This window comes from Cervus elaphus, chromosome 16, assembly GCF_910594005.1.
Source record: "Cervus elaphus chromosome 16, mCerEla1.1, whole genome shotgun sequence".
Taxonomy (NCBI): Eukaryota; Metazoa; Chordata; class Mammalia; order Artiodactyla; family Cervidae; genus Cervus; species Cervus elaphus.
Genome location: NC_057830.1, coordinates 20,631,598 through 20,658,055, shown reverse-complemented (window position 1 = coordinate 20,658,055; position 26,458 = coordinate 20,631,598). Strand labels below are relative to the sequence as shown.

Sequence of the window (26,458 nt, the reverse complement as noted above, 5' to 3'; positions counted from 1 at the left end):
TGTATATGTTAAAGGATCCCAACTTATTGAAGGAATGGATTTGCAATAAGTTACTGGTTTTGTTGTTTTAGCATGGTATATTTTTAATTTATTTTTTAACTGGAATATAATTGCCTTACAATATTGTGTTAGTTTCCACTGTACAACAGTATGGATCAGCTGCACATGTACACAGACTTCGCAGATGGCACTAGTGGTTAAGAACCCATCTGATGACATGATGCTCTACATAGAAAACCCTAAAGGCTCTACCAGAAAATTACTAGAGCTAATCAATGAATATAGTAAAGTTGCAGGATATAAAATTAACACACAGAAATCCCTTGCATTCCTATACACTAACAATGAAAAAACAGAAAGAGAAATTAAGGAAACAATACCATTCACCATTGCAACAAAAAGAATAAAATACTTAGGAGTATATCTACCTAAAGAAACAAAAGACCTATACATAGAAAACTATAAAACACTGATGAAAGAAATCAAAGAGGACACAAACAGATGGAGAAACATACCGTGTTCATGGATTGGAAGAATCAATATTGTCAAAATGGCTATTCTACCCAAAGCAATCTATAGATTCAATGCAATCCCTATCAAGCTACCAACGGTATTTTTCACAGAACTAGACCAAAGAATTTCACAATTTGTATGGAAATACAAAAAACCTCGAATAGCCAAAGTAATCTTGAAAAAGAAGAATGGAACTGGAGGAATCAACCTGCCTGACTTCAGACTCTACTACAAAGCCACAGTCATCAAGACAGTGTGGTACTGGCACAAAGACAGAAATATAGACCAATGGAACAGAATAGAAAGCCCAGAGATAAATCCACGGACCTATGGACACTTTATCTTTGACAAAGGAGGCAAGGATATACAATGGAAAAAAGACAACCTCTTTAACAAGTGGTGCTGGGAAGACCGGTCAACCACTTGTAAAAGAATGAAACTAGAACACTTTCTAACACCATACACAAAAATAAACTCAAAATGGATTAAAGATCTAAATGTAAGACCAGAAACTATAAAATTCCTAGAGGAGAACATAGGCAAAACACTCTCCGACATAAATCACAGCAAGATCCTCTATGACCCACCTCCCAGAATATTGGAAATAAAAGCAAAAATAAACAAATGGGACCTAATGAAACTTAAAAGCTTTTGCACTACAAAGGAAACTACAAGTAAGGTGAAAAGACAGCCCTCAGATTGGGAGAAAATAATAGCAAATGAAGAAACAGACAAAGGATTAATCTCAAAAATATACAAGCGACTCCTGCAGCTCAATTCCAGAAAAATAAATGACCCAATCAAAAAATGGGCCAAAGAACTAAACAAACATTTCTCCAAAGAAGACATACAGATGGCTAACAAACACATGAAAAGATGCTCAACATCACTCATTATTAGAGAAATGCAAATCAAAACCACAATGAGGTACCATTACACGCCAGTCAGGATGGCTGCTATCCAAAAGTCTACAAGCAATAAATGCTGGAGAGGCTGTGGAGAAAAGGGAACCCTCTTACACTGTTGGTGGGAATGCAAACTAGTACAGCCGCTATGGAGAACAGTGTGGAGATTTCTTAAAAAACTGGAAATAGAACTGCCATATGACCCAGCAATCCCACTTCTGGGCATACACACCGAGGAAACCAGATCTGAAAGAGACACGTGCACCCCAATGTTCATCGCAGCACTGTTTATAATAGCCAGGACATGGAAGCAACCTAGATGCCCATCAGCAGATGAATGGATAAGGAAGCTGTGGTACATATACATCATGGAATATTACTCAGCCATTAAAAAGAATTCATTTGAATCAGTCCTAATGAGATGGATGAAACTGGAGCCCCTTATACAGAGTGAAGTAAGCCAGAAAGATAAAGAACATTACAGCATACTAACAAATATATATGGAATTTAGAAAGATGGTAACGATAACCCTATATGCAAAACAGAAAAAGAGACACAGAAATACAGAACAGACTTTTGAACTCTGTGGGAGAAGGTGAGGGTGGGATATTTCAAAAGAACAGCATGTATACTATCTATGGTGAAACAGATCACCAGCCCAGGTGGGATGCATGAGACAAGTGCTCGGGCCTGGTGCACTGGGAAGACCCAGAGGAATCGGGTGGAGAGGAAGGTGGGAAGGGGGATCGGGATGGGGAATACGTGTAAATCCATGGCTGATTCATATCAATGTATGACAAAACCCACTGCAATGTTGTGAAGTAATTAGCCTCCAACTAATAAAAAAAAAAAAAAAGAACCCATCTGACAATGCAGGAGACATATAAGATGTGGGTTCGATCCCTGAGTTGGGAAGATCCCCTGGAGGAGGGCATGGTAACCCATTCCAGTGTTCTTGCCTGGAGAATCCCATGGATAGAGGAGCCTGGTGGGCTACAGTCCATAAGATCACAAAGAGTCAGACACAACTGAAGTAACTTAGCACAAATGCATGCACACACACAAGTATACATATATCACCTCTCTCTCGAGTAAGCATGGTATTTTCAAATGAGATATTGTGAGGTGATTCTCAAGAATTGTCTGTTCCATGCTGTGCCTGATTCTGGGCCAGATGAAGGCTGAGAAGACACAGTTGGGATTTATGAGGAAAGATTGAAGGAGAGGCTGCGGCTGATTTAACAGGAGAGGAAGCAAAGCTATTCATCATCACCCCTGGAGGCAGCACAAATAAGGTAGTACTCAGGATTTAAATTTTAAAAGGCATTTAAATATCCCCACCACTCCTATTTTAATCAATAATTAAATGTTATTTGCTCTTCTGATCTTTTGAGTTCACTGACCTGTCTGTGTCTGTTGCCTGAGCCCCAGCTACCTTCTCCTTTTATCTAGAGATAGCAGGATCCTTCCGCTGGTCACCTCACCACAGTCTCTCTTGTCCCACTCTCCCAAACCATTCTCTTGTATTCTGAGCTGTCTTTAGTAGAAGCAAACCGGGGCATGACTGTTTTGTTCCTTAAAGCCCTTCAATAGTTTACTATTGTTCTTAGAACAAATCTCAGACTTTTTAATGTGTCTCCCCAGCCTTGCATCGTGAGCCCTTTCATCCCAGCCCTCATCATGTGTCCGTTGCCGATGCTGTGTTTTGCAGCTGTGTGGCCATGCTTTCTCTCATATCAGGAAGTTCCCCTGTTCTATTCCTTTTAACAGGAATACAATACAATCTTATATGTATCCAAGATCACTTCTTTAGGGAAGACTCTCCTAACCCCTATACTATGTTGGGTTCCCCATTAGGTCCTGGAGAGAGACTGTCTTGTCTCACTTGTAATTATTCTCTGTCTTCTCTCCAAAAGACACTTAGGGTACAACTGGTGAACAAAACAGGAGGAGTCATGAAACTTACATCCTGGTCACTGGAGGAAGATGATAAACATAATGAATAAATAAATTATGGTATGTTATATGATGAGTGATATATATAAAAGAGAGAATAGACTAGAGTAAGAAGGATGAAATGAGGGAGGCAGGCTGCAATATTGGAAAGAATGGTCAGCATATTTCCATGCCATATGCAAATTAACTCAAGAAATACTGTAGTGTTAAATGTAAAAGTTAAGACCATAATTCTGCATAAAGTCTGGCATGTGTTAGTAAGTTCTTAAAACATATTTATCAAGGAGACTAGCAGACAATATTATCATTGTTATTATACTCATTCAAATTCTAAGTTAGGGTCAGGCACAGAATATGTGCAGCCTTCTCCTGGTTGCATAGCAGGCAAACCAAGGCTTACACCAGGGTTGTGTAATCCTTCTCTGAAATCTCCTGTGGTGAAAGGGGATTCCTTTCAACGCTTTTTTCTGTCTCCTGAGAGACCCTAACAGGGTCCAACAGAGTTAATTAATTACCCTGTCATGAGGACACAGGGACTTCCTTGCAGTGATTTCTGAGGACACCTGAAGATTGAGCAGGCCTAATGACAAAAACAGAATCATTCTGTTCCAGAGAGTTGATGTGCAGATAGATTGGATATCTGAACTCCTGGATGTTTCTGTCACTTTCTGTCTCTCACACACACATGCACACATGCTCTTTCTCTCCTTGTCTTCTCAACAACAAACAGCTTGGCTCCTGGGCAACTTAGCTTCAAATTGGAAAGTGCAGCCTTGCTTGGCAGAACAACAGTATCACAGCCTCCCCGTGGCTCAGAACAGCTTGTGACACATCCCTGCAGGCAAGACCATAAAGGGCTGTCTAATGTCCTGGAACCACCACCCCCAAAAGGACTCTCCTGTGCAGCTTCTTTAGAATTCTGGTCTGCGGGGCATATCTTCTCTTCCCCAGCAGTTTCTCATGCTGGACTTGAACTTTTTGCTTCTTTCCTGTCTGTTTAATTAGTGATCTCATCTCTTCGATCATTAGAAACTCACAGTGGCCCTGGAGATGGGAATCAGAACCAAATTCAAAGGGAAATGCAGGAACCAATGACTTGGAAGTCTGAAAAAGCACTCTAGTCCCTCTGACCTTAACAACATAACACGTTCCCTTCTTGGCCACTTTACAGAGGCCCCAGTTCAAACAGGCACTCCTATTTATGTCTCCTCCCTGTGTACCTCAAAAATTTTTTTAAGAGACTGGATTGAAGCAGTTCTTGCATGGTTCTGATTATGTCTTACTTAGATGATAGTGGCCACTCTTTCGTTGTTGTTGTTCAGTTGCTAAGTCACATCTGACTCTTTGTGACCCCATGGACTGCAACATGCCAAGGTCTTCTGTCCTACACTACCTCCTGAAGTTTGCTCAGATTCATATCCATTGAACTGGTCATGCTATCTAACCATTTATCTCATCCTCTGCTGCCCCCCTTCTCCTTTTGCCTTCAATCTTTCCCATCATCAGGGTGTTTTCCAATGAATTGGCTCTTTGCATCAGGTGCCAAAATATCGGAGCTTCAGCATCAGTCCCTCCAATTAATATCCAGGGTTGATATCCTTTAGGATTGCTTAGTTTGATCTCCTTGAAGTCCAAGGGACTCTCAAGAGTCTTTTCTAGCCCCACAATTCAAAAGCATCAATTCTTTGGTGCTCAGCCTTCTTAATGGTCCAACTCCCACAACCGTACATGACTACTGGAAAAACTGTAGCCTTCATAAGTCTTGCTGACTCCAGTGTTCACCCACCATCACCTATCTTATATTCTGTAAACAAAAGCCAATGAAATGAACCTAAACTCCTTAGCTTGCATTGAACAATCCAGTACCAGTCTTCTAGAGATAGAAGAAATCTGCCTAACCATAACTCCATGTCATAGATATGGTCTGGGCTATTCTACTCCATACTTTGCTCCTACCAGTCCTAACACCTAGAAATCCATCTGTCTCCTGAGCATGTTCATAACTTCCTGTCCTCTTCAGTTCACCTCAGATATCTTGCTTGGAAACATTCTCTTCTTTCTATGAATTTTCATCATTTATATCATTTTATAAGTAGACTCTGCACTTGACTGCATTTGCGTTCTTAACTAGGTTGTAAGTGACTGGCTGGCAATGTCTGTTTTACCCATATTTGCATTATTCAAAGCCTAAAACTTTGTACCTAGTAGATACTTAATAAAGCCTCATTGATAAGTGAATGGACAAAATGGCATCTTTTCTCGATGTTTGTCTTCAAAATAGTTTAGTAAAAGGTGTTATGGTATTAGGTACATCGGAGCCTTTCTAAAATACAGTCCATTTTAGAACAAGCATAGTGCAAGTTGATGGTAAGTCTGATTGATGGGCAATTTTCTCTGGAATGATGTGAGAGACCACAATAAAACAATCTTTACCTTTAATATAGTCAGTCCTATAACAGATTATAACATCGTTACAAATTTCGTTAACTTCAATTGCTTTTGAAATTATATTTGAAATTTAATAACTGGAGCCAGATGCAGGAGAATATAAATACATTCAGTTCCCGACTTAATATGGTTGGATTTAATACTTTTCAACTCTGTAATGGTGTGAAAGCCATTCAGCAGAAAGACTGAAGATCAAACTGTGATCTTTCCCAGAGCTAGCAAATGAGGTATAGTGTCTCCTGATGCTGGGCAAGGTCCTAAGCTGCATGCAGCTCCCAGTTTGCCATATGATCAAGGATAAACAACTGATACACTTACAACCAGTTTGTACCCATACAACCATTTTCTTTTCCATACGCAGTACAGTATTCAGTAAATTACCTGAGATAGTCAGTACTTGATTGTAAAGCAGGCTCTGTGTTAGATGACTTTGCCCAACTGCTGGCTAACTATAAGTGTTCTGTAGGCTAGGCTAAGCTGTTTGGTAAGTTAATGTGAATTAAATGCATTTTCTACTTAGGCGATTTTCAGTTAATGATGGGTCTATCAGGATGTAATTCCACCATAAATCAAGGAAGACCTGTACTTAATTATATTTAAAAATCATATTCACTACTTTATAAGAGCAATTCAGCATATTCCGTACCTCTTTTCTCCAGAATTTAAGCTGTGAGCACAACATTTGCCTGGAACTTTCCCTATCTTTAAGCCTTTCTGAGGGGGAAGGGTGTGTGTCTGTGTGTCCATCCCAGCCCGTGTGTGTGTGCACACACACATACATGCATGCATACTTCTGGTGCTTGCTCCGATGCTTCAAGGTTTCAGTTTAACTGAGCATCAAAACTTCATTTCCTTCTAGCCTTTGATTTTATTGAAAGAAACATTAACTTCTGCTTTCCCCCAGCTATTTTTTTTTTCTTTTTCCTGGTGGAAAATTAGGGTAAACAGTATCAACTGAATTGAATTGAAAAAGAAAATTAGGGAATGACCTTCTGATCTGGGCACTGTCTTGCTATCTATTGAACAGTTGTCCTGGTGGTGGCCCATCAGATGGCCCTGGGTCCTTGTTCCCATCAGCAAGTTTGACATTTGCAAACTCTCTGCTTTCCTCCAGCTGTCTCAAGTCACATGCTGAGCTTTGTGGTCTGAATCATCCTTGTGCTCTTTGTTTTTAGATCAGACTGTAACAAAGTTGGCTAACTTTTGGATAGATTTGGATTCTTTTTTTCCAATTTAAACTTTTAGCTTGAAGGAGTGTACCTTTTAATGCAGCCATCTGAAGCAGTTTTGTTTCTTAATACTCAAGGACTAGAGGTAGAATCCAGTGTGATGATTTCTCCTTTAAATTTTACATTTTTAAATTGTTCTGGTTTATGTTTTGATTTCTAGGCCTTTCAGACACTTTATTCTTCATTGTTCTTTGGGCCCAAGATATAGCAGGTCTTAGCTAGTTGTGGTGGGTCAAAGGGCTTGACCCAAGACCTATATTAGCACTATACTGTTGAGTTCATGCAGGACCTGGAAAGGACTGATCAAGACCCAGATGAGGACTGGGTCAGGAGTTAAGGAGTGGACCCAGGGCAAATGTGAAATCAAACGACAGAGCTGAGAGGCTTAGGCACACTGTTAGTGTCAACTTTTACTGTGCACCTACTATGTGCCTGGTCTGTGCAGATTACTGAAGTTACAGTGCTGAGCAAGGCAAACATTCCTAGAAAAGAGATATTAGACAATTATACAATACATACTCTGAAGAAGCATGATAGTGTTTAATAGAACTGAACAAGTCAAGGCAATTAAGGAAACTTTCCCATTGAAAATGGTGTTTAACTGCAAATCCGAAGGTGGGGCAAATAATGGAGGAGAAAAAATTCTCCATGCTGTAGTGCATGAGAAAGTCCAGGGGTGAGAAAGAGCTTAGCATGTTGCAGAAACTGAGTGAGTGACTGGAGTACCGGGAGGCTGGGGATGGGCATGAGGTGAAGATTGTTACAAAATGAGACTAGAAAGATTTAACATAGTCAAAAAAATTCAACAAGCTCAGTCATTAGCCAGGCCATCTTCTGCCTCAGTCGTGAGAGGTCCATCATTGGTACTCCTAGGTGTCAAGTCATCCTCTGGGAGCAAGGGGCAGTGGCTGTCTTGCAGACTGTCCACTCAGGGCTAGGGCTAAAGTGTGAGCCAGGTGTAACTTGTAGGTTCAAAGGACTCACCTAGATAAATGGGCATGAGTCCTAGTTACTGGGTGAAGTTCAGACAGGAGTGTGCAGGCAGACCTGAAAAGAGATTGAGGTAGGAGAGAGATTCATCAGGTTTAAGCAGTGGAACATGCTTAATGCCTGGTCATACAGACCTGGCCAATGTTGTATGGGAGCCCAGAGGGAACCTGGAATTATCCCCGGGTCTGAGAAGCCACTCAAGACCAATCTGGGACTCTGGCATCCTCACAGGAACCCCCCCCCCCAAGTTTTTATTTTGTAAAGATTTGACTGAATTAGAGTTCCCTGTATTGTAGGTCTCATGTTCTTTGTATCTCTGCCTTATGCTGGGCTAGCTCAAGGGCTGGACCATGGATCCAGCTGTGAGACACTGTGGAGGGGAGAGACTGGACAAAGAAAGAGGGTGTCAATGCTATTCTCCTTAATGTAGGGTTTTCACTTTGTCATTTTTCACAGCTTTGAAAAGCATCTTTACAAGCTTTGAAAAGCATCTCTAAAATTGAACAGAGTACAGCATTTCTCTTCAAAGTCTAAGTAGTACAGTCTTAAACCCCACATCATCTTGTGATGAAATCTCTTTTACATTCATCTACAATCTCATTTGACTTGTTCCTATCTCTTAATGTCTTAGTTGCTTTCAAAAAATAAAGAAAGAAAACATAGTTAGGTTTTCCAGCTTTGAGAAATTAAATGCCTACTGAGATGCTGGTTGGAGATAATGTACTGAATAGAAATGATCCAGAACAGTGAGGGGCAGCCCAGAGGCACCAGGGAAGTTAATGCCTATTTAACATGTGTTAAAGATGAGCTGGATTAGGGGATTCTGGCTCATCCTTAGCACAGGAGAACAAAATGAAATGGAACTCGCACAACTCATTTTTTGCCTTTTAATTTTCCCTTTTCTACTCTAATCCCCTCTGCCGTACCTCTAATTAAGATGTAGATCATGTAGAAAAAAAGTCCTATTTTTCCCCTTGCTAGACATAATCTCATTTCAATCCTACATCAACCCAATTTTGAATAAATCCTAGAAAGTTTCACCACATTGAGTGTTGTAAAACTCACGTCAGAGGTTCCTTTGATGTGACCTGAGTCATGGATATTCTTGCTTCTGGGGCCCCCTGACACTGGGGAAAAGCATGTCATTCAGTGGCCCAGAATCTAGGTAAATTTTCAGTATCCTGTAACAAAGGAAAAAAAAAAAACTCTGTAAGGAATACTTGTGGCCCTTGGATAAGGAATGTTTTCATATCTGAGTTATTAGTTAACCTAAACTGAAGTCTTCTACCTTCTCTCTGATGAGTTAGGTGTCTTTTCATTTGGGTTAGTGGGAACCGGAAGTATTCTTGGCCTTGCATGAGCCCTGATGATAATTTCACTCTAATCCTTTTGAATGGTTTCCCTCCCGGCCTTGGCTAGTTTCTCCCGTGCTCATTAGTACTCTGCCAAAAATTCACAGAGACCCCCCCCAACCTTTTTGGCACCAGGGATAGATTTTATGGAAGACAGTTTTTCCATGGACTGGGGGTTGGAGGGTGTGGTTTCAAGATGATTTAAACACATTGCATTTATTATGCACTTTATTTCTCTTACTATTACATCAGCTCCACCTCAGATCACCAGGCATTAGATTCTGGAGGTTGGGGACCCCTGCGCCTAGGGGACCCTCAGCAGGGCAACCCAGCTCTCTCTCTGCAGAACCCTCCTCTTTGGTCCTCTACCTTATGACCTCCAGTCACTTGGGCCTCCCCACATTCCCAGTGCTGTCTGCTCAGCTTAGGGAGACCACAGGCCATTCTGGGTTTTCCTCTCTGTGCCCTGGGCTGGAGACGCTCTCCAGGCAGTAAGCGAGGGCAATTGCGGGGCTTGCCTCTGTTTGTTCCCATCTTTCAGGGATCACTGCCCTTCATTGCCTCACAGCCAATGCCTTGAATACCATCGGCTCATTTATTTTGTCTCTATTTTTCAGTTGTGCCAGGCATGAAATCCAGTCTTAGTTACTTTCGCTTGGCTGAAAGCAGAATCCCTCCAGGGCTATTTTAAGGTTGTTTAAGCTTGTTTTTGACACTCACTTTTTGAGAACTCACTCCATACAAAGATAAACACACAATGAGTGATCTGACAGTACATTTTTATTTTGTGGCAAAATGAGAAGATTTTTATGATTTTTCTTTGGAAATTATTTTTCTGAGTCACTAATTTTACAATTAAAGGTTCTTTGCAAAGGAATTTTTAGAATTAAGGATTTTTGCCTATAAGTCACTTTCAGATTGTTAACACTAAATTGAGTAATGAAATTGCAAGAATTTTACATTTTTAGGTATACATGTACATATTCATTGGATTTTACAGAGCTTTGGTGCCTTTTTTGTTTATTTCTTATATATTCTCATAGACTGTTAAATAACTCATCAGCCCTAGGATTTGGGCCTAAAGGTCTCAATGTATAAAACAGTCCTGCTTTCTTTAGAGGTTCAAAGTGGTAGTAATACCACATACAATAGCTTTATTATCACTCCAGTCATGGTCTCTGACATGAGATGCCCTTTGTTTCCCCCAAATGCTAATAAGACATCTCAGCAATTTTCGCATTTCCCTCTGTTAGGTACTAAGCAGGAATAGGTTTGTCCCCTTGTGCTAAAATGTGGCCTTTATCCTTAGTGAAGCAAGTTCTTCATCAGCTCAAAAATTCTAATGTCCTAGGGCCTCTGCTTTCAATCCTTTAAAATCAATGATTCTCCCCCAGGTCTATCTCCATCCCCTGCTCCCTCCCACCTTGGAGGGGAATAACTGGCAACGTCTAGAGGCATTTTTAGTTGTTACAATATTTGAGGAGGAGGCTTCCTACCATTGGCATCTTGTGGGTAGAGGCCAGGGATTTAACTAAACATCTAATGATGCTCAGGACAGCCCCTCACAACAAAGAATTATGAAGCCCACAATATCAACAGTGATGGGGTTGAGAAACACTGTCCTGAATCAGTGTGGCCTCAGAGTGCAGAATTCTTGGGGTTACTCATAAAAATACCTTTTTGGTGGCCTTGTTGTTACCTATTTGTTTTTTAGACTTTTATTTTAGTGAACTCAATTAATTCATATCATCCTAACTTTGAAGGGAATCACCATGGCATTATAAGCAAAATTAGCTTAAAATATTCTGTATAAAAAGAGCAAGATCTAGCATCCCTAAAATCATAGACTCTGGGCTGCTGAGAAGAACCTCAGGCTGCGACTTTGCCCACTGAAAATATTGGATTCACATCAAGGCTGGGCAGAAGGTCCACTGAATCATGGGAACTCTTTCTCAAGGGCATTTTCGTTCCTTGCTGTTGATACTTCATTTGACCGGTCAACTGGAGCTAACTTTGCATAACATAGAAATCGGTGAGGTTTATCCTCATCTATCTATGACTGTGCTCCATCCATAGCAATTCTGAGTCTCACTGAAACAGATTGTTTATAATCAGCCATTATTTGTGCATTTGTCCTGGATTGACTAAGAATTGTTACACTTCTCATGAGCAAAAGGGAAGTACATGGAAAATCCAGTGGAAACACGTGAGATGTCATTAACTCCTTGATTGGACAGGTCTGATTTATAATGTACTTACTGCCTAGAGATGAAGAGCTCTGAGTTAATTAGTAGTAAACAGTAGTCTGTCAATATTCTCTTTTTTCCCCATGCTCCTATCTGATATAGAAATGGACCAACCTTGTATTTCTTATCCTTGAGGTCTTCTAACTTCTGAGTTTGTGCATAAAATTCTACATGTATATAAACAAATTTTGGTAACACCTTGAATGTTTTCATACACTTGAGCTGGTGATGTTTTTAGCTTTGCAAACATATGTTAAGTCAACTTATATCTTTGAAGCCTTAGCTCTTGCTGTTCCCTTTAACTAAAAATACTTCATTTGTCCTCCTCTGATAGGGGAGCATCTACCTTTATTTTAAACAACTTAAATAGCCTTCTCCCCTAAGAAACTTTTCCTTGACTTTCTCCCAACAAGGACTATCTCATTACTTTTGTGGACTCTAAACAATTTTGCCTTTGTGGACCCCTTTCTCTATTAAAATTAAAATTTATATTTTACAGTTAAATTGGTATAAAACTGAATTTAGTAATACATTAAATATTTTTGTACCTAACCTAAATATTTATTATTTTAAAATAAATTAAAACATTTTCATAGGCTCCTAAAAGTATTGTGGGTCCCAAACAGTGAATCTACTATGCCAACTGGATAACTCCCTGACCTCCAGAATTAGAATTGGTCATCCATGCTGCCATTATCCCTCTTATAACTGATCGGAAAATATACAAACAAGTATAACAGCCTTTTCTTGATGACTATTAGCCCCTTAAATACGGAGTGTTTGGCTAATTCATTACTTCTAGTTGTGCCTAATGGGATACCCGGCATGAATTAGGGACTCACAAATAAACAAATGTGGCTATTCTGATATTTTGAAACCTTGGGCACAAAAAGACTCAAATTCATGAGAACACAGAAGGGCTGAGCTACATGAGAACTTTGGTCCCTGCCGTTGTGGTGCTCCTTTAAAAAGACTTCTAACGACTTCTTCTGAAAGGATGGAGTAAGATGTATTTTCCCCATTCCTACAACTAGATCAACCAAAAATCTTGAATGTTACACGTAAAGAGACAAAGCTCAGAGGAAGGAAAGGTGGACTGGTGGAGGCTTCACACAAGAACCAGCACAATATTGAGTTCTCAGGATTGCTTTTTGCCTCGTATCTCAGACGGGATATCAGAGAAGCTAGCATATTGGGACACTGGTACTCTTAGATGAAACAACCCCAAGAAAAGCTGCTGCTTTTCTAGCTAAAGCACTGGGGGAAGGGCAGCCTAGTGGTGCAGAAAACTTTTAGAAAATAACCCTTTGACTATATCCAAAACCACAGAGAAAAACTGCAGTCCTACCTCTGTCTCTATCAGCAAAGGCTATGCAGAGACCCTGGACTTCTGCCCTTGTCAGGCTACAAGGAGACTCCTCCAAACTTCTGCTGGGGTATCTCAGAGAAGGCCAACTGGGAGCCAAGACTTTAATTTATGCTGGCCAATAACGAGTAGGCCCCCACCCCTGTTCCACAGTGTTGGGGGAGAACACAGGAGGAGCCTAGACTTCAACCCCCATCAGGCAGTAATGAGGCACCCCTACTTCCTCCTCACTGGAGTGGTATCAGAGTGGGCCTAGTGGAAATTCTGTTTTACCATTACACAGCATTAGCAAAACCACACTGTCGGTGGAGGCCATGTAGGGAGCATTAAAGAGGTACCTAACCTTATGACCAACCTAGATAGCATATTAAAAAGCAGAGACGTTACTTTGCCAACAAAGGTCCATCTAGTCAAGGCTACGGTTCTTCCAGTGGTCATGTATGGATGTGAGAGTTGGACTGTAAAGAAAGCTGAGTGCAGAAGAATTGATGCTTTTGAATTGTGGTGTTGGAGAAGACTCTTGAGAGTCCCTTGGACTGCAAGGAGATCCAACCAGTCCATCCTAAAGGAAATCAGTCCTGGGTGTTCACTGGAAGGACTGATGCTGAAGCTGAAACTCCAATACTTTGGCCACCTCATGCGAAGAGTTGACTCATCAGAAAAGACCCTGATGCTGGGAGGGATTGGGGGCAGGAGGAGGAGGGGACGACAGAGGATGAGATGGCTGGATGGCATCACCGACTCAATGGACATGAGTTTGAGTAAACTCCGGGAGTTGGTGATGGACAGGGAGGCCTGGCGTGCTGCAGTTCATGAGGTCACAAAGAGTCGGACACGACTGGGCGAATGATCTGAACCCCTCCCAGCCCTGGTGGTATCAGTGGGCCTTACTGAGGAGCCTGAACTCTCCTGTTACCTAGTAAAAGGGGCCACTCACCAACTAGCTATCACAGGGGGCCAGGTAGAGAACCTGGACTTCTACCTTCACATGGCAGTAACAAGGTGACATTCCCTGTATCTACTGGAGGAGTGTCAGAGGAGGTATAAAAAGACATAAGCTTTCAACAGGATCTTTAGTCTTATAATATAACAACCCAAGGTCAATAAAAAATCACTCTGCATACCAAGAACCCAGAAAACGGCAAACTGAATAAGAACAGATCATTAACAGACACCTAAAACAAGATGATATAGAATTGTCTGACAGAAATTTAAGTGGCCATCATAAAAATGCTTTAATAAATAATTGTAGACATGCTTGAAACAAATGAAAAAATAGTCTCAGTGAAGAAAGACTTTCAGCAAAGGGATAGAAAATAGAAAAATCTGATGGAAATTTTAGAATTAAGAAATATAACAACTAAAACTCAGTGGATGGACTTGGCTCAGCACCATATGGGATTGATAAAGGAAAGAATCAGTGAACTTGAGAACAGAATAAGAGAAAAGACCCCATCTGAACAACAGAGAGAAAGTAGACTGGGGTGGGGATGGGGTAATAAGAGTCTCATGGACATGTTGGATGGACTGCAACAAAAAATCTGATATTCATGTCACTGGAGTCCCAGAAGGAGATGAGAGAGTGGGTTAAAAAAGTATTCCAGGAATAATGGCTGAAAATTTTCCCAGACTTGGGAAAAACCTAAACTGATAGATTTAAGTATTAAGAAATCTCTAAGCAGGATAAACCTAAAGGAATCCATACCAAGGCACATTAATAGTCAGAAGACAAAATATATTCTGGTAAGAGACTTGTGTCCAGAATATACAAAGAATGCTTTTATTTTGAAAATATCCAAATCTTTTGTTTTTTATGATTTGGTTATTTTACAAAAGAAGATAGAATAATGGGCAATAAGCACCTAAAAGAATGTTCAATATCATTTGTTATTTACAAAATGAAAACCACAATGAGATATTATCCCACACCCACTAGAATGACTATGAGAAATGAAAATAAACACAAGATGTTCTTAGCATCACTGGATAATGATAATATTGGATACAACCTTATGTTGGATACAGCAAAAAATTAGAAACAGCCTACATTCCCACCCGTTGTAAAGGCTCTATATCCATACAATGGAATAGATTCAGTAATAAAAAGGAAAAATTACTGATGTGTGCCCTATGACATGAATAAACTTCAAAAACATGCTTTTGTTTTTACAAGAATCCAGATCAAGGGACCACACATTATATGATTCTATTTATTTGAAATATCGAGAAAAAGCAAATCTGTAGAGACAGAGAGTAGATTAGTGACTAGCTGGGCTGGAGAGGGGTGAGTGAGGTGATGATGGGAATGAGAATTCTTTGGGGGTAAAGGAAAAAGTGCTAAAATTGTTTTGTGTTTATCATTGTACGACTTGGTAAATTTACTAAAAATCATTGAATTGTACACTTGAAATAGGTGAATCATATGTGAAAGAAACCTCATTATAGTTACTGATTATGTATAATACACATACATAGATACATATGTGCATGTATATATGTGTGTGTGCATTTATTTAGTCTTCATACATGTATAAAAAGCTAGGTTGTGTTTTGAACCAGAAGAGTGAAGAGAAAGCTGAATTTTATGTGATATCCCAAAGGTTGTGTTGTATTCTCCATTTCATTGCTATTTTTTATGAATTGTATGGAGAGGCCATCTAAAATACTGGGTGTGTCTGATGCCTTTATTTTTCTGGTGCCCCACATATCACAACATTATTAATTGGCTATACTCCAATATAAAATGAAAAGTTAAAAAAATCATAAATACTGATAAATGAATTCTAAGATACTTGGGTTAAGTAAGGGTAAAATGAAACCAATCATTGAGTTGCCAAACCAACTCAAATGTGTTTTATTTATGAGTTTCTTTCTAATTGTAAAAAATATTATTTATTCCTAAATTATGATATAGAATGGTGAAATAAAAGATTTATTATGAGTATTTTATAACAGATAATATCCAATTTTAATAGAAAAATTTAAGCTGCCTAAAAATTAAATAATTTAAGCACTATGATTGATGTAGACTTAATATTGCACATAATGTTAAATTTGATCAGAGAAGGTTTTAATCAACAGTTGAAAGCTGGTTTTTCATAAACAGAAATAAATGTTTTTTAAAGTTTTATCTTGGAAAAAAATAAGAATGGGCAGAAAGACAGAATTAAGTTAAAAAAACATTCATTCATGACCTTTAAGAAAAAATGCAGTTGGCCAGTTGCATGGGCCAGCAGTCTCTGTAACAGTTTTCTTACACAGTCCATAAGAACTATTGGGAAGTCTGACACAGAAACAGAACAAACAAAAAATAATTCTCAGGAGCAGTTACCTGAAACATATTCAGTATTGCTTTGAATAGAGAATGAAAGGTTTAGTGGAAAATTCTTTTTATCGGGCCATGGAAGTTTCAGAAAAGCCTAGAATCTCTATTTTGTTGTTGTTATTAAGAAGAACCAAAATTAACTGATCTTCTAATACACAACTATTTTCAGTTCAAAGTAGGACAGAAGAGTTCTAACAAATATTTAAAATAATCTGCTGTTGCCCAACTACACCATTCTTATAGGAGAATGTTCATGGTGTCAATGTTTTGTGTTTAGAACATACACACAGAAAGAGAGAGACACGGCTGAGGGAACCCAGTGAGAGGGATCAGTGATGTATTAATCCAAAGTAGTGAAAGCACTGTAGTCAGGGGAGCAAGGGCAAAGAGGGGTCAAGAAAGGAAGTCCGGGATTAGTGCCTCAGTCCTAAATGTCGGCTCCAGAGCAAGAGGCAGAGGCAAAAACGAACAAATCCTTAGACTGAAAGCTGCAAGAGTCATGCACAGAAGAGATTCACGCAGAATGGACAGTAACAAATGTGTTGTAGCAAAAACTGCATTTGTGGCATGAGCACAATCTTCTGGGTTCAGCATTGTGCAGCACCAGGCAATTAAAATTCTGTTCACTAGATCTGTGTGCACAGGGGCTCCCTGCTTGGTCATTTAGGCTCAGAGACTGTTTATGGTTAGTGAACCTCAGTTTCTTTTCTCTGGACTTATTATTAATCTGATTTGACTCTGCTGTAGACCAGTATTTGGCCTTGTTTGTACACAGCTTGCTTATCTAGACGGTAGCTGATATTTTTATGTGCATACCTGAGGGACTTCTAAACATATGGTTCTTACACCATGCCATCTATTTCTGTTTCAGCCTGGACAGTTTTAGACGACACAGCCTTGCTACATGTAAGAAATGGCTGTAGGAAACAACACTCAACGAAGTTATTCCATCATCCCGTGTTTTATATTTGTTGAGGTAGGTGTATTTATTTACTTTTACAGAAAAACTGGAATAATTGTAGCAGTTTTTATGCTGAGAACTTGGATTGTTTTATAGAATTATTTAATCGTATGATTGATAATGAAATTTTTATAGCAGAAACATTGGTAAAGAATAAGTTATGCAATGTGTTTGTTAAATAGGAAGCCATAGAACAAGAAGATTCATCTATGGGGTCCAAAATAATTGTGTCTTACTAGATTTATTTTCATGGCTGCAATCACCATCCGCAGTCATTTTGGAGCCCAAAAAAATAAAGTCTGACACTGTTTCCACTGTCTCCCCATCTATTTCCCATAAGGTGATGGGACCAGATGCCATGATCTTAGTTTTCTGAATGTTAAGCTTTAAGCCAACTTTTTCACTCTCCTCTTTCACTTTCATCAAGAGGCTTTTTAGTTCCTCTTTACTCTCTGCCATAAGGGTGGTGTCATCTGCATTGAACTGAACTGAACTGAGATTTATTTTCAGTGGTGATTTGAATATATTGTTAATTATGAATGCAGCATTTTGATTAAATTGTTTCTTTAAAAAATCAATATCATATTTCAAGAATTCAATAAGCAAGGTTTATAGATGATGTTAATGACCTTTGGCCTTGGATCCAATATAAAGAAGAAAATTTCTTAGAGTTAACTATCTTCACTGGGCATATTTGTTTTACTGGGATATTGAGAACTTATATAGTGTGCAATTTCTTTGGGTTTTAAATGATTTTGTTGAGATGCCCCAACTTTGTGCCAGCAAAGAATTTCTCCAGCATCTTTTGGTTAAACTTCTTGGCATCCTTTCCCCACTGTACCTCCCTTTCCATAATGTTTGCTATAGAAGAGACAAAGACATGAAAATTTTAGGTAATTTGGAATAATATGATGAAAAAAAAGCTACTCCAGATTTTCACAAAATAAGGTATTTATTTGCCAGAGATGATATTATTGGGCATCTAACACATTGGTTTTTATCCAGAAAATTGTGTTTAAAATATGATGATGTGAAGAGCTGAAAAGTAAATGTCCTGAGTTTCCTTTCTGGTAACAGCTTGTATAGTCTCTCCATTCTAAGGATCGGCTGTAGCATGTTCTTACATAATCAGGCAGGGGAACTTTTTGGCTCTGAGTATGGGAGGAATATGCATGTTGATCCATTTTATCACCTGTATCACTTGAGTTAAACCATTACTGATGCTAGCAAAAATGTACTTTCAGTGCATGTGTAGTTTAAACATAGCCTATGAATCAATGAAATAAGTTTGGTTGTTTTTTTTTTATCTTCTAGCTCTTGAAATAACTATAGCTGTCTATATAGTCAGTTGAATGATTTTGATAATATTATCTGGACCAAACAGTAATGTTTGGCTGATCCTCAAGTTTCACCTTATAGATATCCCTTGGTAGTTTAGATGGACAAATATTACTTGATGATTTATTTTCTGGTGATATCTGTGAATCTATTTGTATTGCAAAACCAAGTGGAAATAAAATTAGATTGGGACAGAAGTGTTGATATAAGTTAAGATACTCAGACTCAAGCTATATCTTTGAAAGGGTAAACTAAGAGCTCATCTTTGAAAGGGTAAACAAGGAACTCATCTTTAAACACAAGCATATATTCTTAATACTCTTAACTTTCCATACAAGGTCAAGAATAACTCATTTCAGACAATAACTCTATATTATATTTATTGTGGGTTCTGGTTACTGTTGTTCATATTGAGATTGTGATGAATAAAAAGGAGTCCTTTCTCCCACTGATCATGGGAAAAGGATAGAAGAGTTTGACACTATGTTTTTCAATGTTAAAACCCTGACTCTTTTGTCACAACAAAAATGAGATTTTAAAGTGAACTAGAGGAGATTTAGAATAAGTCATCTGTCATCATCCTTATCCTCCTGGTAGCAGTTTTATTTTAAATTTTCTTAAAAGTTGAACCAAACCTTAAAGTAAGCGACTGAATTAATTGGCTGGAAGCTCTGTGTCTAAAGATTGTCAGGCCTCTAGTCTGTGAATGATGAGCTTGACAAGTAGAGCAAACCACAGAAGACATCAATTAATCTTTCTATGCCTCAACCTGACACAAACATAAAAAGTCTAAAAATCTTGGAAAGGAAAGATAGTTTATTCTTTATCTTGCTGTATTATTGTTCTTACTTTGCATAGAAGTTTAAGACATATCAGTGACTTCTTTGAAATGAGGAGAAAGAAAAAGAGGACATGAGGTATCAATAGAAGAAAGTAGAAACTGAAAAAGAAAGAGGTGAAAAGTGGCTTTCATGATTCTCAGTTATTTCATTCATCAAACGCTTTCTGTTATAAACACCCCATGTTTGTTGCTGCACTATTTATAATAATCAAGGTATAGAAACAGCCTAAGTGTCTGACAATAGATTAATGGATAATGCAATTGTGGTTTGTAGATATGTGTGTGTGTGGTGTATCTATATATATATATATATATATATATATATATATATATATATATATATTTCCCCCCAGTGGAATATTATTCAGCCATCAAAAAGAATTAAGATACTGTCATTTGTGACAGGGCATTATGCTAAGTGAAACCAGTCAAAGACAAATACTTTATGATTGTTGAATCTAAATATGTGGAATACATATGTGGAGTCTAAAAAGGAAAATAAAAGCTCATAAATACAGAGCAGATTTGTGGTTTCCAGATGTGGGGGCACAGTGAGGAGGACAGAAATGGGTGAAGGGAGTCAAAATGTTAAAAAAAAAAAATAAGTTTCTTCTGAGATTGGGCAACAAAATTTTGAGTAAGATCCAATGGGAACAAAAGAAATGAAATAAAATACTTATTGTTTACCTACATTATTCCAGGCATTATAACAGGGATATCAGAAAACTTGATCAAAAGTATAACTTGGTAAAAATGTCAACATGATCAATAAGTATCTTTCCATTGTTGTTTTTTAATTATGAAGTAATTCAAACAGAGAAAATAATATAGCAGACATCAATCACTGTACCTACCATCAAGACCAAATCTTAAAATTTGCTACATATGCTTCAGATATTTTTTTCATGGAATGTAAAATATTCCAGATATTTTACTGTTCTAGACACAGAAGTAACTACAGTTGACCCTAAACACTGTGGATTTGAACTGTACAATTCCACTTATATGCAGATGTTTTTCAATAGTAAATACTACAATACTAAGAGCCCATGGTTGATTGAATCTGTGGATGTGGAGGAACCTTGGATGTGGAGGGCTGACTACAAGTTATGCATGGATTAACCCCTGCCTTGCTCAAGGGTCAGTTGTTTTGTATGTGAAGACGGAGGCTTTATTCTCCTGCATAATTCTTATATGTATTTTCATATTTTCCCTACATGTCCACATACTCATAAATTATATTTTAGGGGGAGTTTAGATAAATTATACCATATTGAACCTACTTTTTGTAACTTACCTTTTCATTCAACATTATATTTCTGAGTTTATTCAGACTGGCAAGTCATTCTTTTAATTATTGCCTTTTATCCCATTATGTGAATATATATCAATACCTACTGAGGGATGGTTTGGTTGATTCTTTCTTATTTTCTTAACGCTTTATGCCCTTACAGCTTTTTATTTTTTTGCAGAAATTATCCTTATTTCTATCTCTGTATGCAGGTATACAAGCGCTTTCCTTGGATTGACACCTAGCAGTGGAAAGATGAGAGATAATTACATTTTCCTGTTTTGTTTCTTCATTATAGAAACAATATTGGTATTTTTCTACCAATTTTCTTGAAAAGACTTTGCTGTACTTTATTATTACTTTTACTGGTGTCTGTATATTGTTTAGATTTTTTTCAGACAGTTATATCACCTGAAGGTATTGAACCCAGGCTCCCTGCGTTGAGAGTATGGAGTCCTAGCCACTGGACCACCAGGGATGTCCCTGAATTCACTGATATTTAATCCTCCAGTATGTTGAATCTGCTGTCTCTAGCTCATAGTGGATTGGTTCTTTATAATTATTTTTAGCTCATTTTTGACAGAGCTAAAATTCTTCTTCTATATAATTCATGTGGGCCTTAGGTTTTAAGAGTATTTCTCTGGAAAGATTTTATATGCATGTTTCTCTTGGGTTTATGTTTCTATATTCATTAGTCAAATTTTCATAATTCCACAGTATTATTAATCAAAGCTCATCTTCCATGTAGTCTCCCTATGCCAGCAGGTGGATTTACATAGAACACTGTCTCTGAAGTGTCAAAAGCAAGCTTTCAGGAATGCTGGCTTTCACACAGGAGTCTCAGTTCCAACTCAGGTCCTTAGAATGTCTTATCCTCATGGGCATTAAAACCCAAGCCTTGTTGCTAAGACTGCCATGTATGCCTTTCTCTATTCCCGTTTAGGTTCACTGTGTCATCAGCTTACTCAGTTACCACTCCTGCTTTCAATACCCTTTTAGATTCAGCTCATCTATGAATTAAAAAGAAAGAAAAAGGCTGACCATTGTTTGTAGGTGTTTGTAATAGAATCTTTGCATGATTTTTTTGTTCCATGAATGCATTCACTCATTCAGCACTCATATTTTTAGTACTTATTTTTCTTCCCCAAGTCATTATGTGTTTAGCCCTTTTTTTGCATACTTGACATACTAACTGGGTTTCTGTAACTTGTATCTCATCAAGGTTTTTGGAGGTCCGTGGTTATTGGGCCATGTTTAACATGTGTAGGGGATGGAGGGTGGGGATGAGACACACACAGAGCTCTTAGGTGTATTTTCTTGGTGATTTTAACTCTATGAGCATAAAATTTTATTTGTGGTAGTTGGTGAGGAGAATAGATACCAACCAGCCTCTAAAATTCAAACTTGCTGATATAGTAGGAGCTTGCTTGAGACCCACCCAGAAGGCTGAAACAGTGGTAGAGGTACAGAAACAGGCTGACAAGGCAGCATGCAGCAGGAAATATCTCACGGTGGTAACATGTCAGGAGAGCATTGCTTTAGGTAATCCTTGAATGTCACAAACCAAAATGAAGGGTCAAGATATCATTAGAGAGAGAGCAAAGTTTGTAGATTAGGAGAGTATCTAGAGAAAGTAATGGGCTGAAAGGAGGGCATTAACAGTGGGAGGACAGCAGAATAGATTGAGAAGGATGATATGCAGTGGGCAATGCAGGTAGTTCCAGAAACCAAGGCCTTGAATGTTAGAAATTCAGAAAAATGTCTCAAGTACATCTTCCAGCTAATCCTTAAAATGTACCTTTCCATGCTGGCTAAAGCCTGTTAAATGGAAAGCCCTTGACAAGAAAATGATGACTCGATTGACCAGGATACAAACTTTTCTGTCACTAATGAGAGGGAACTTCAGAATCACTAAAATTTGAATATGGTCCACAATAATACTTCTGGCCAGCTTTTGGCTCTTTGCTGATCTTGTTCTTCTAGTGCAAGTAGTAGAGCAAATGCTGAGCTAGACAAAAGTTTAGAAAAGTCAGAGGCAGCAGGAAGAGCAGTAGATGTTTACCACCCTGTAACATGAGGACAAGGGGGACACCTACTTACCATCCTCATTTTTATTTCTTGAACTCAATAATATTAATTTTTGGTGAGGATAGATGTACAACAAAGTAGCTTCCAAAAAGTGATCAAAATAATCAAATATTCTTTGTGATTTTTCTTAGTCCCTGTTTCTCTCTTTCCCTCTGCCTTCCCTACCTCCGTCTCTGCCTTTTAGTCTATTTCTGGTCCCCTTTTCTCTGTCATTTTAGCAATACCTCTTATGCTTGAGGATCTAAACTGGAGAATCTCCCTGAGGGGAAAACACACTCAAATTTGTGACTGAAGTATAATTTTTCCCTAAAAATAAGAACACAAGTTGTTTGAGATCTCCCATGTCCCCCAAATCAACACCTAACTCTATTTTTGCAAATTACTTAGGGCTGAAATACCCTTTTTGCAAATCTTTCCAGGTATCAGTGGACACCTCTTGAGACAGTTTCACTGCATGCTCTATAAACTTGTGAAAAATTCAGTCAAATCTCTTTCAAACATATTTGTGCTAACAGCAAAACTCTAAATGGAACTTAGCTTCCTTGGAAGACAAGTATTAAGTATCAGGAGTTGGACATAATGAATGTAATCATTGCTTGATATGTACAAACGTGACAGTTTTATCATTTTGATGGTTGCTTGTACTTGCAGTTGTTATTGCCTTTTCTTGACAACTCATTTTTCTCAGCTGGAACCTACTAGGTAATTGTCATAAATCCCAGATTGAGGATAAATACTCTCATGAAGTTCAGCAAGAACTTGATTCTGAGTGTCTTTCTCCAGGGCCAGAAGTTAAGCAATTTCCCCTTGTCATTTCTGGACAATGAGTGCCATTTCAATGTCTCACTTGTTTCATGTACCTCTGATTTTAAAGGAAGGGTTGCTTGGCTTTGCTTTCTGCTGTTTATTTGCAGGTGCAAAGATTTAGCAGCTGCGATTGCCTTGTTTCTGAGTCTTAAATTGCATTTATATTTAAGTCACATTGAGATATTTTTCTCCTTAAAAAAAAAAATCAAACTGCTGGTTCTTACAAGGAGAAAGTATCAAAAATTATCCTCAAACAGAGTAAAGTAGAACAAGAAAATAACTTGGTGTCAGAAGCAGTGAGTTTGAGTCCTGGCTCTGCCATTTACTGCTTCTATAAACTTGGGTTCCTTCTTTGGTCCTCAGTTGCTTCACCTTTGAAGTGGAAATAAAAATAACTTCTTCCTGAACACTTTTGAGAAATGAGGCAATGCATCTGAAAGTGCTTGTTAAGTAATAAGTGGTTAAAAAGTGTTAGCACAAAAATAATTTAAAATAATAAGTTCTACCCACTATAAAGCAGAAAACAAAAACAGCAAAGATGAAAAATAAAACTAACCAAACACACACATACACAGACACTAAAACCCTGACAATTAGGGAGGAAGTCTGGCAGTTTAATCCCCAGTTATGCTGCATTGCTGGGTTTAGGGGCATAATGTTTTTAGAATATATTGAGATGTTATTGGATGTGGTGTTTTAAAAGCAATGAACAATCCATGGTCTTTTTAACAATTGCAGTGATAAATGCACATTATAAAGTACTTTCCCATGCTTTTCCTTATTTAATCATTATTTTGACTAGTGTTTGCAGTACTGGGGTAAAAGGACAATGCCAATCTTTAGGTATCTATTTTTCATAGTATCAAAATACCAATGTTGATTTTAAAAATTAAATATGGTTACCATCACCCTTTATCCTTGTCATCAGATGCCCTTCCCAATGAATGAAGTCTCCTCTATTCTTCAGCATTGAGTCTCTCCAAGATGAATATTTTGGGATCAAGGTCCCAGTTAAATCTCCCTGAGGGGAAAAGAAGTTAGGAATACAAAAATGAATCTGGCTTCAGAGGACAAAAGATCAAGAGAGGAAGAAATATAGTTCTGGGGACACTCAGATGGTCGGACTCCAAGACCAACTAGGAGTTGGGCCTGGGAACCTCCTAGCCCCTTCTTTCTCTGATCCCCTTTCCATACCCTCCTGTTTTCCTTACTGGTCCACTCCTCCTCCCACCCACCCTTTCAAACTAATGAAAAGCCCAATCTAACTCCAGGGGAGGGGGAGTTATAAATCCCCAAGAAATATAAGAAAAGATGAGCAAACTCACTGGTAATCTAAAAGTGATAATGATGATAACTATACCATGAAGGAATTTTGAATAGAGCAGGGATGAGGTCAGAATGAGAGCAGCTTTGCTCTTGTCAACATTTTAATGAAATATATAACTCTCTGCATGCATCTCATGATGTAAGTTAGTCAGATTTCAGATTTTTTGAAAATCCCGTAATGTGTTATACTATTGTGCTCAGTTGCTAAGTTTTGTCGGACTCTGTGCAACTCCATGGACTGTAGCCCACCAAGCTCCTCTGTCCATGGGATTTTCCAGGCAGGAATACTGGAGTGGGTCGCTATTTCCTTCTCCAAGGGATCTTCCTGACTCAAGGATCGAACCCTCATCTTCTCATACCCTGCATTGGCAGGCCAATTCTTTACCACTGAGCCACCTGGGAAGCCCTTTATACCACTAAATATTTTTGACATTTGCATGGTGTTCTGTTATAAAACTGGAGTCCTGAAAAACATCAGTAGGGAAATACTGAATTTTTTCAATAGAAATATGTCTTTTAAAATTTCAAAATGAAGAAACTGAGATACAGAGAAGTTTATTGGCTTACTCCAGGCCACACAGCCAACAGGTGTTAAACTTGGGATTTTAATTCATCACACCTTCATATCTTATGTTCTTTCCACTGCATATATTTAGGCATGATAATCATTGGCCTCCTGGTCACATGGAAGGAGGGAACTTTCTCCTCTGGAGAAAATAACGTTAGGGTAAGGAAGTCCTTTCAGAGGCCAGAATCCAAACATAGAAATGTTGAAGTGTGAATTTCCCTTTCTACAAGCTTGTGTGCTTTAAGAGTTTAACAAGTATTGTTATGTTTAAATCCAGGTAAATCTCAACTATCTAGAACCCTTTCAAAGTAAGGCATTTAAAAAACTTGTTACTGGAGTATAGTTGATTTAAAATTTTGTGTTACTTCCTGCTGTATAGCAAAGTGCCACTGTTGTGATTACTGCAACTTTGTAAGTGCCATTCAGTCCTGATTACTGTAACTTTGTAGCATAGTCTAAAGTCAGGGTGCCTGACTGCTCCAGCTCCATCTTGTTTCTCAGGATTGCTTTGACTGTTCAGGGTTTTTGTGATTCCATACAAATTGTGACATTTTCTGTTCTGAGTCTGTGAAAAATGTCATTGGTAATTTGAAAGGAATTACATTGAATCTGAGGGTTGCTTTGGGTAGTAAAGTCATTTTCACCATATTGATTCCTCCAATCCAAGAGCATGGTATATCCCTTCATCTGTTGGTGTTGTCTTTGATTTCTTTCATCAGTAGCTTATAGTTTTCTGTATACAGGTCTTTTGCCTCATTAAGTAGGTTTATTCCTAAATATTTTATTCTTCTTGTTGCAGTGGAACATCAGTTTGTTTCTTTAATTTCTCTTTCTGATCTTTTGTTGTTTAGTATATAGGAATGCAAGAGATTTCTATATATCAATTTTGTATCCTGCAACATTACCA

At 38.3% G+C, this 26,458-nt stretch overlaps 1 protein-coding gene and 1 long non-coding RNA gene across 4 annotated transcripts in view; one reads left to right on the top strand and one right to left on the bottom strand.

The window, feature by feature from the left end:
• LOC122709949 overlaps positions 1-26,458 on the bottom strand; it is a 163,980-nt gene that overhangs the window by 4,038 nt on the left and 133,484 nt on the right. The window contains exons 3-5 of one of the 2 annotated variants that reach the window (XR_006345780.1): positions 24,561-24,678; positions 9,108-9,223; positions 8,037-8,099 (exon numbers count right to left, since the gene is read on the bottom strand). This is a non-coding gene — a long non-coding RNA (uncharacterized LOC122709949). The remainder of the gene's footprint in view (positions 1-8,036; positions 8,100-9,107; positions 9,224-24,560; positions 24,679-26,458) is intronic. The other variant, XR_006345781.1, reaches the window with a different exon arrangement.
• PLPPR1 (phospholipid phosphatase related 1) overlaps positions 1-26,458 on the top strand; it is a 552,374-nt gene that overhangs the window by 397,022 nt on the left and 128,894 nt on the right. For both annotated transcript variants that reach the window (XM_043927332.1, XM_043927331.1), the window contains one exon: positions 17,203-17,307. In XM_043927332.1, coding sequence (XP_043783267.1) covers positions 17,245-17,307 — 63 coding nt within the window. In that variant the 5' untranslated portion in view covers positions 17,203-17,244. The remainder of the gene's footprint in view (positions 1-17,202; positions 17,308-26,458) is intronic.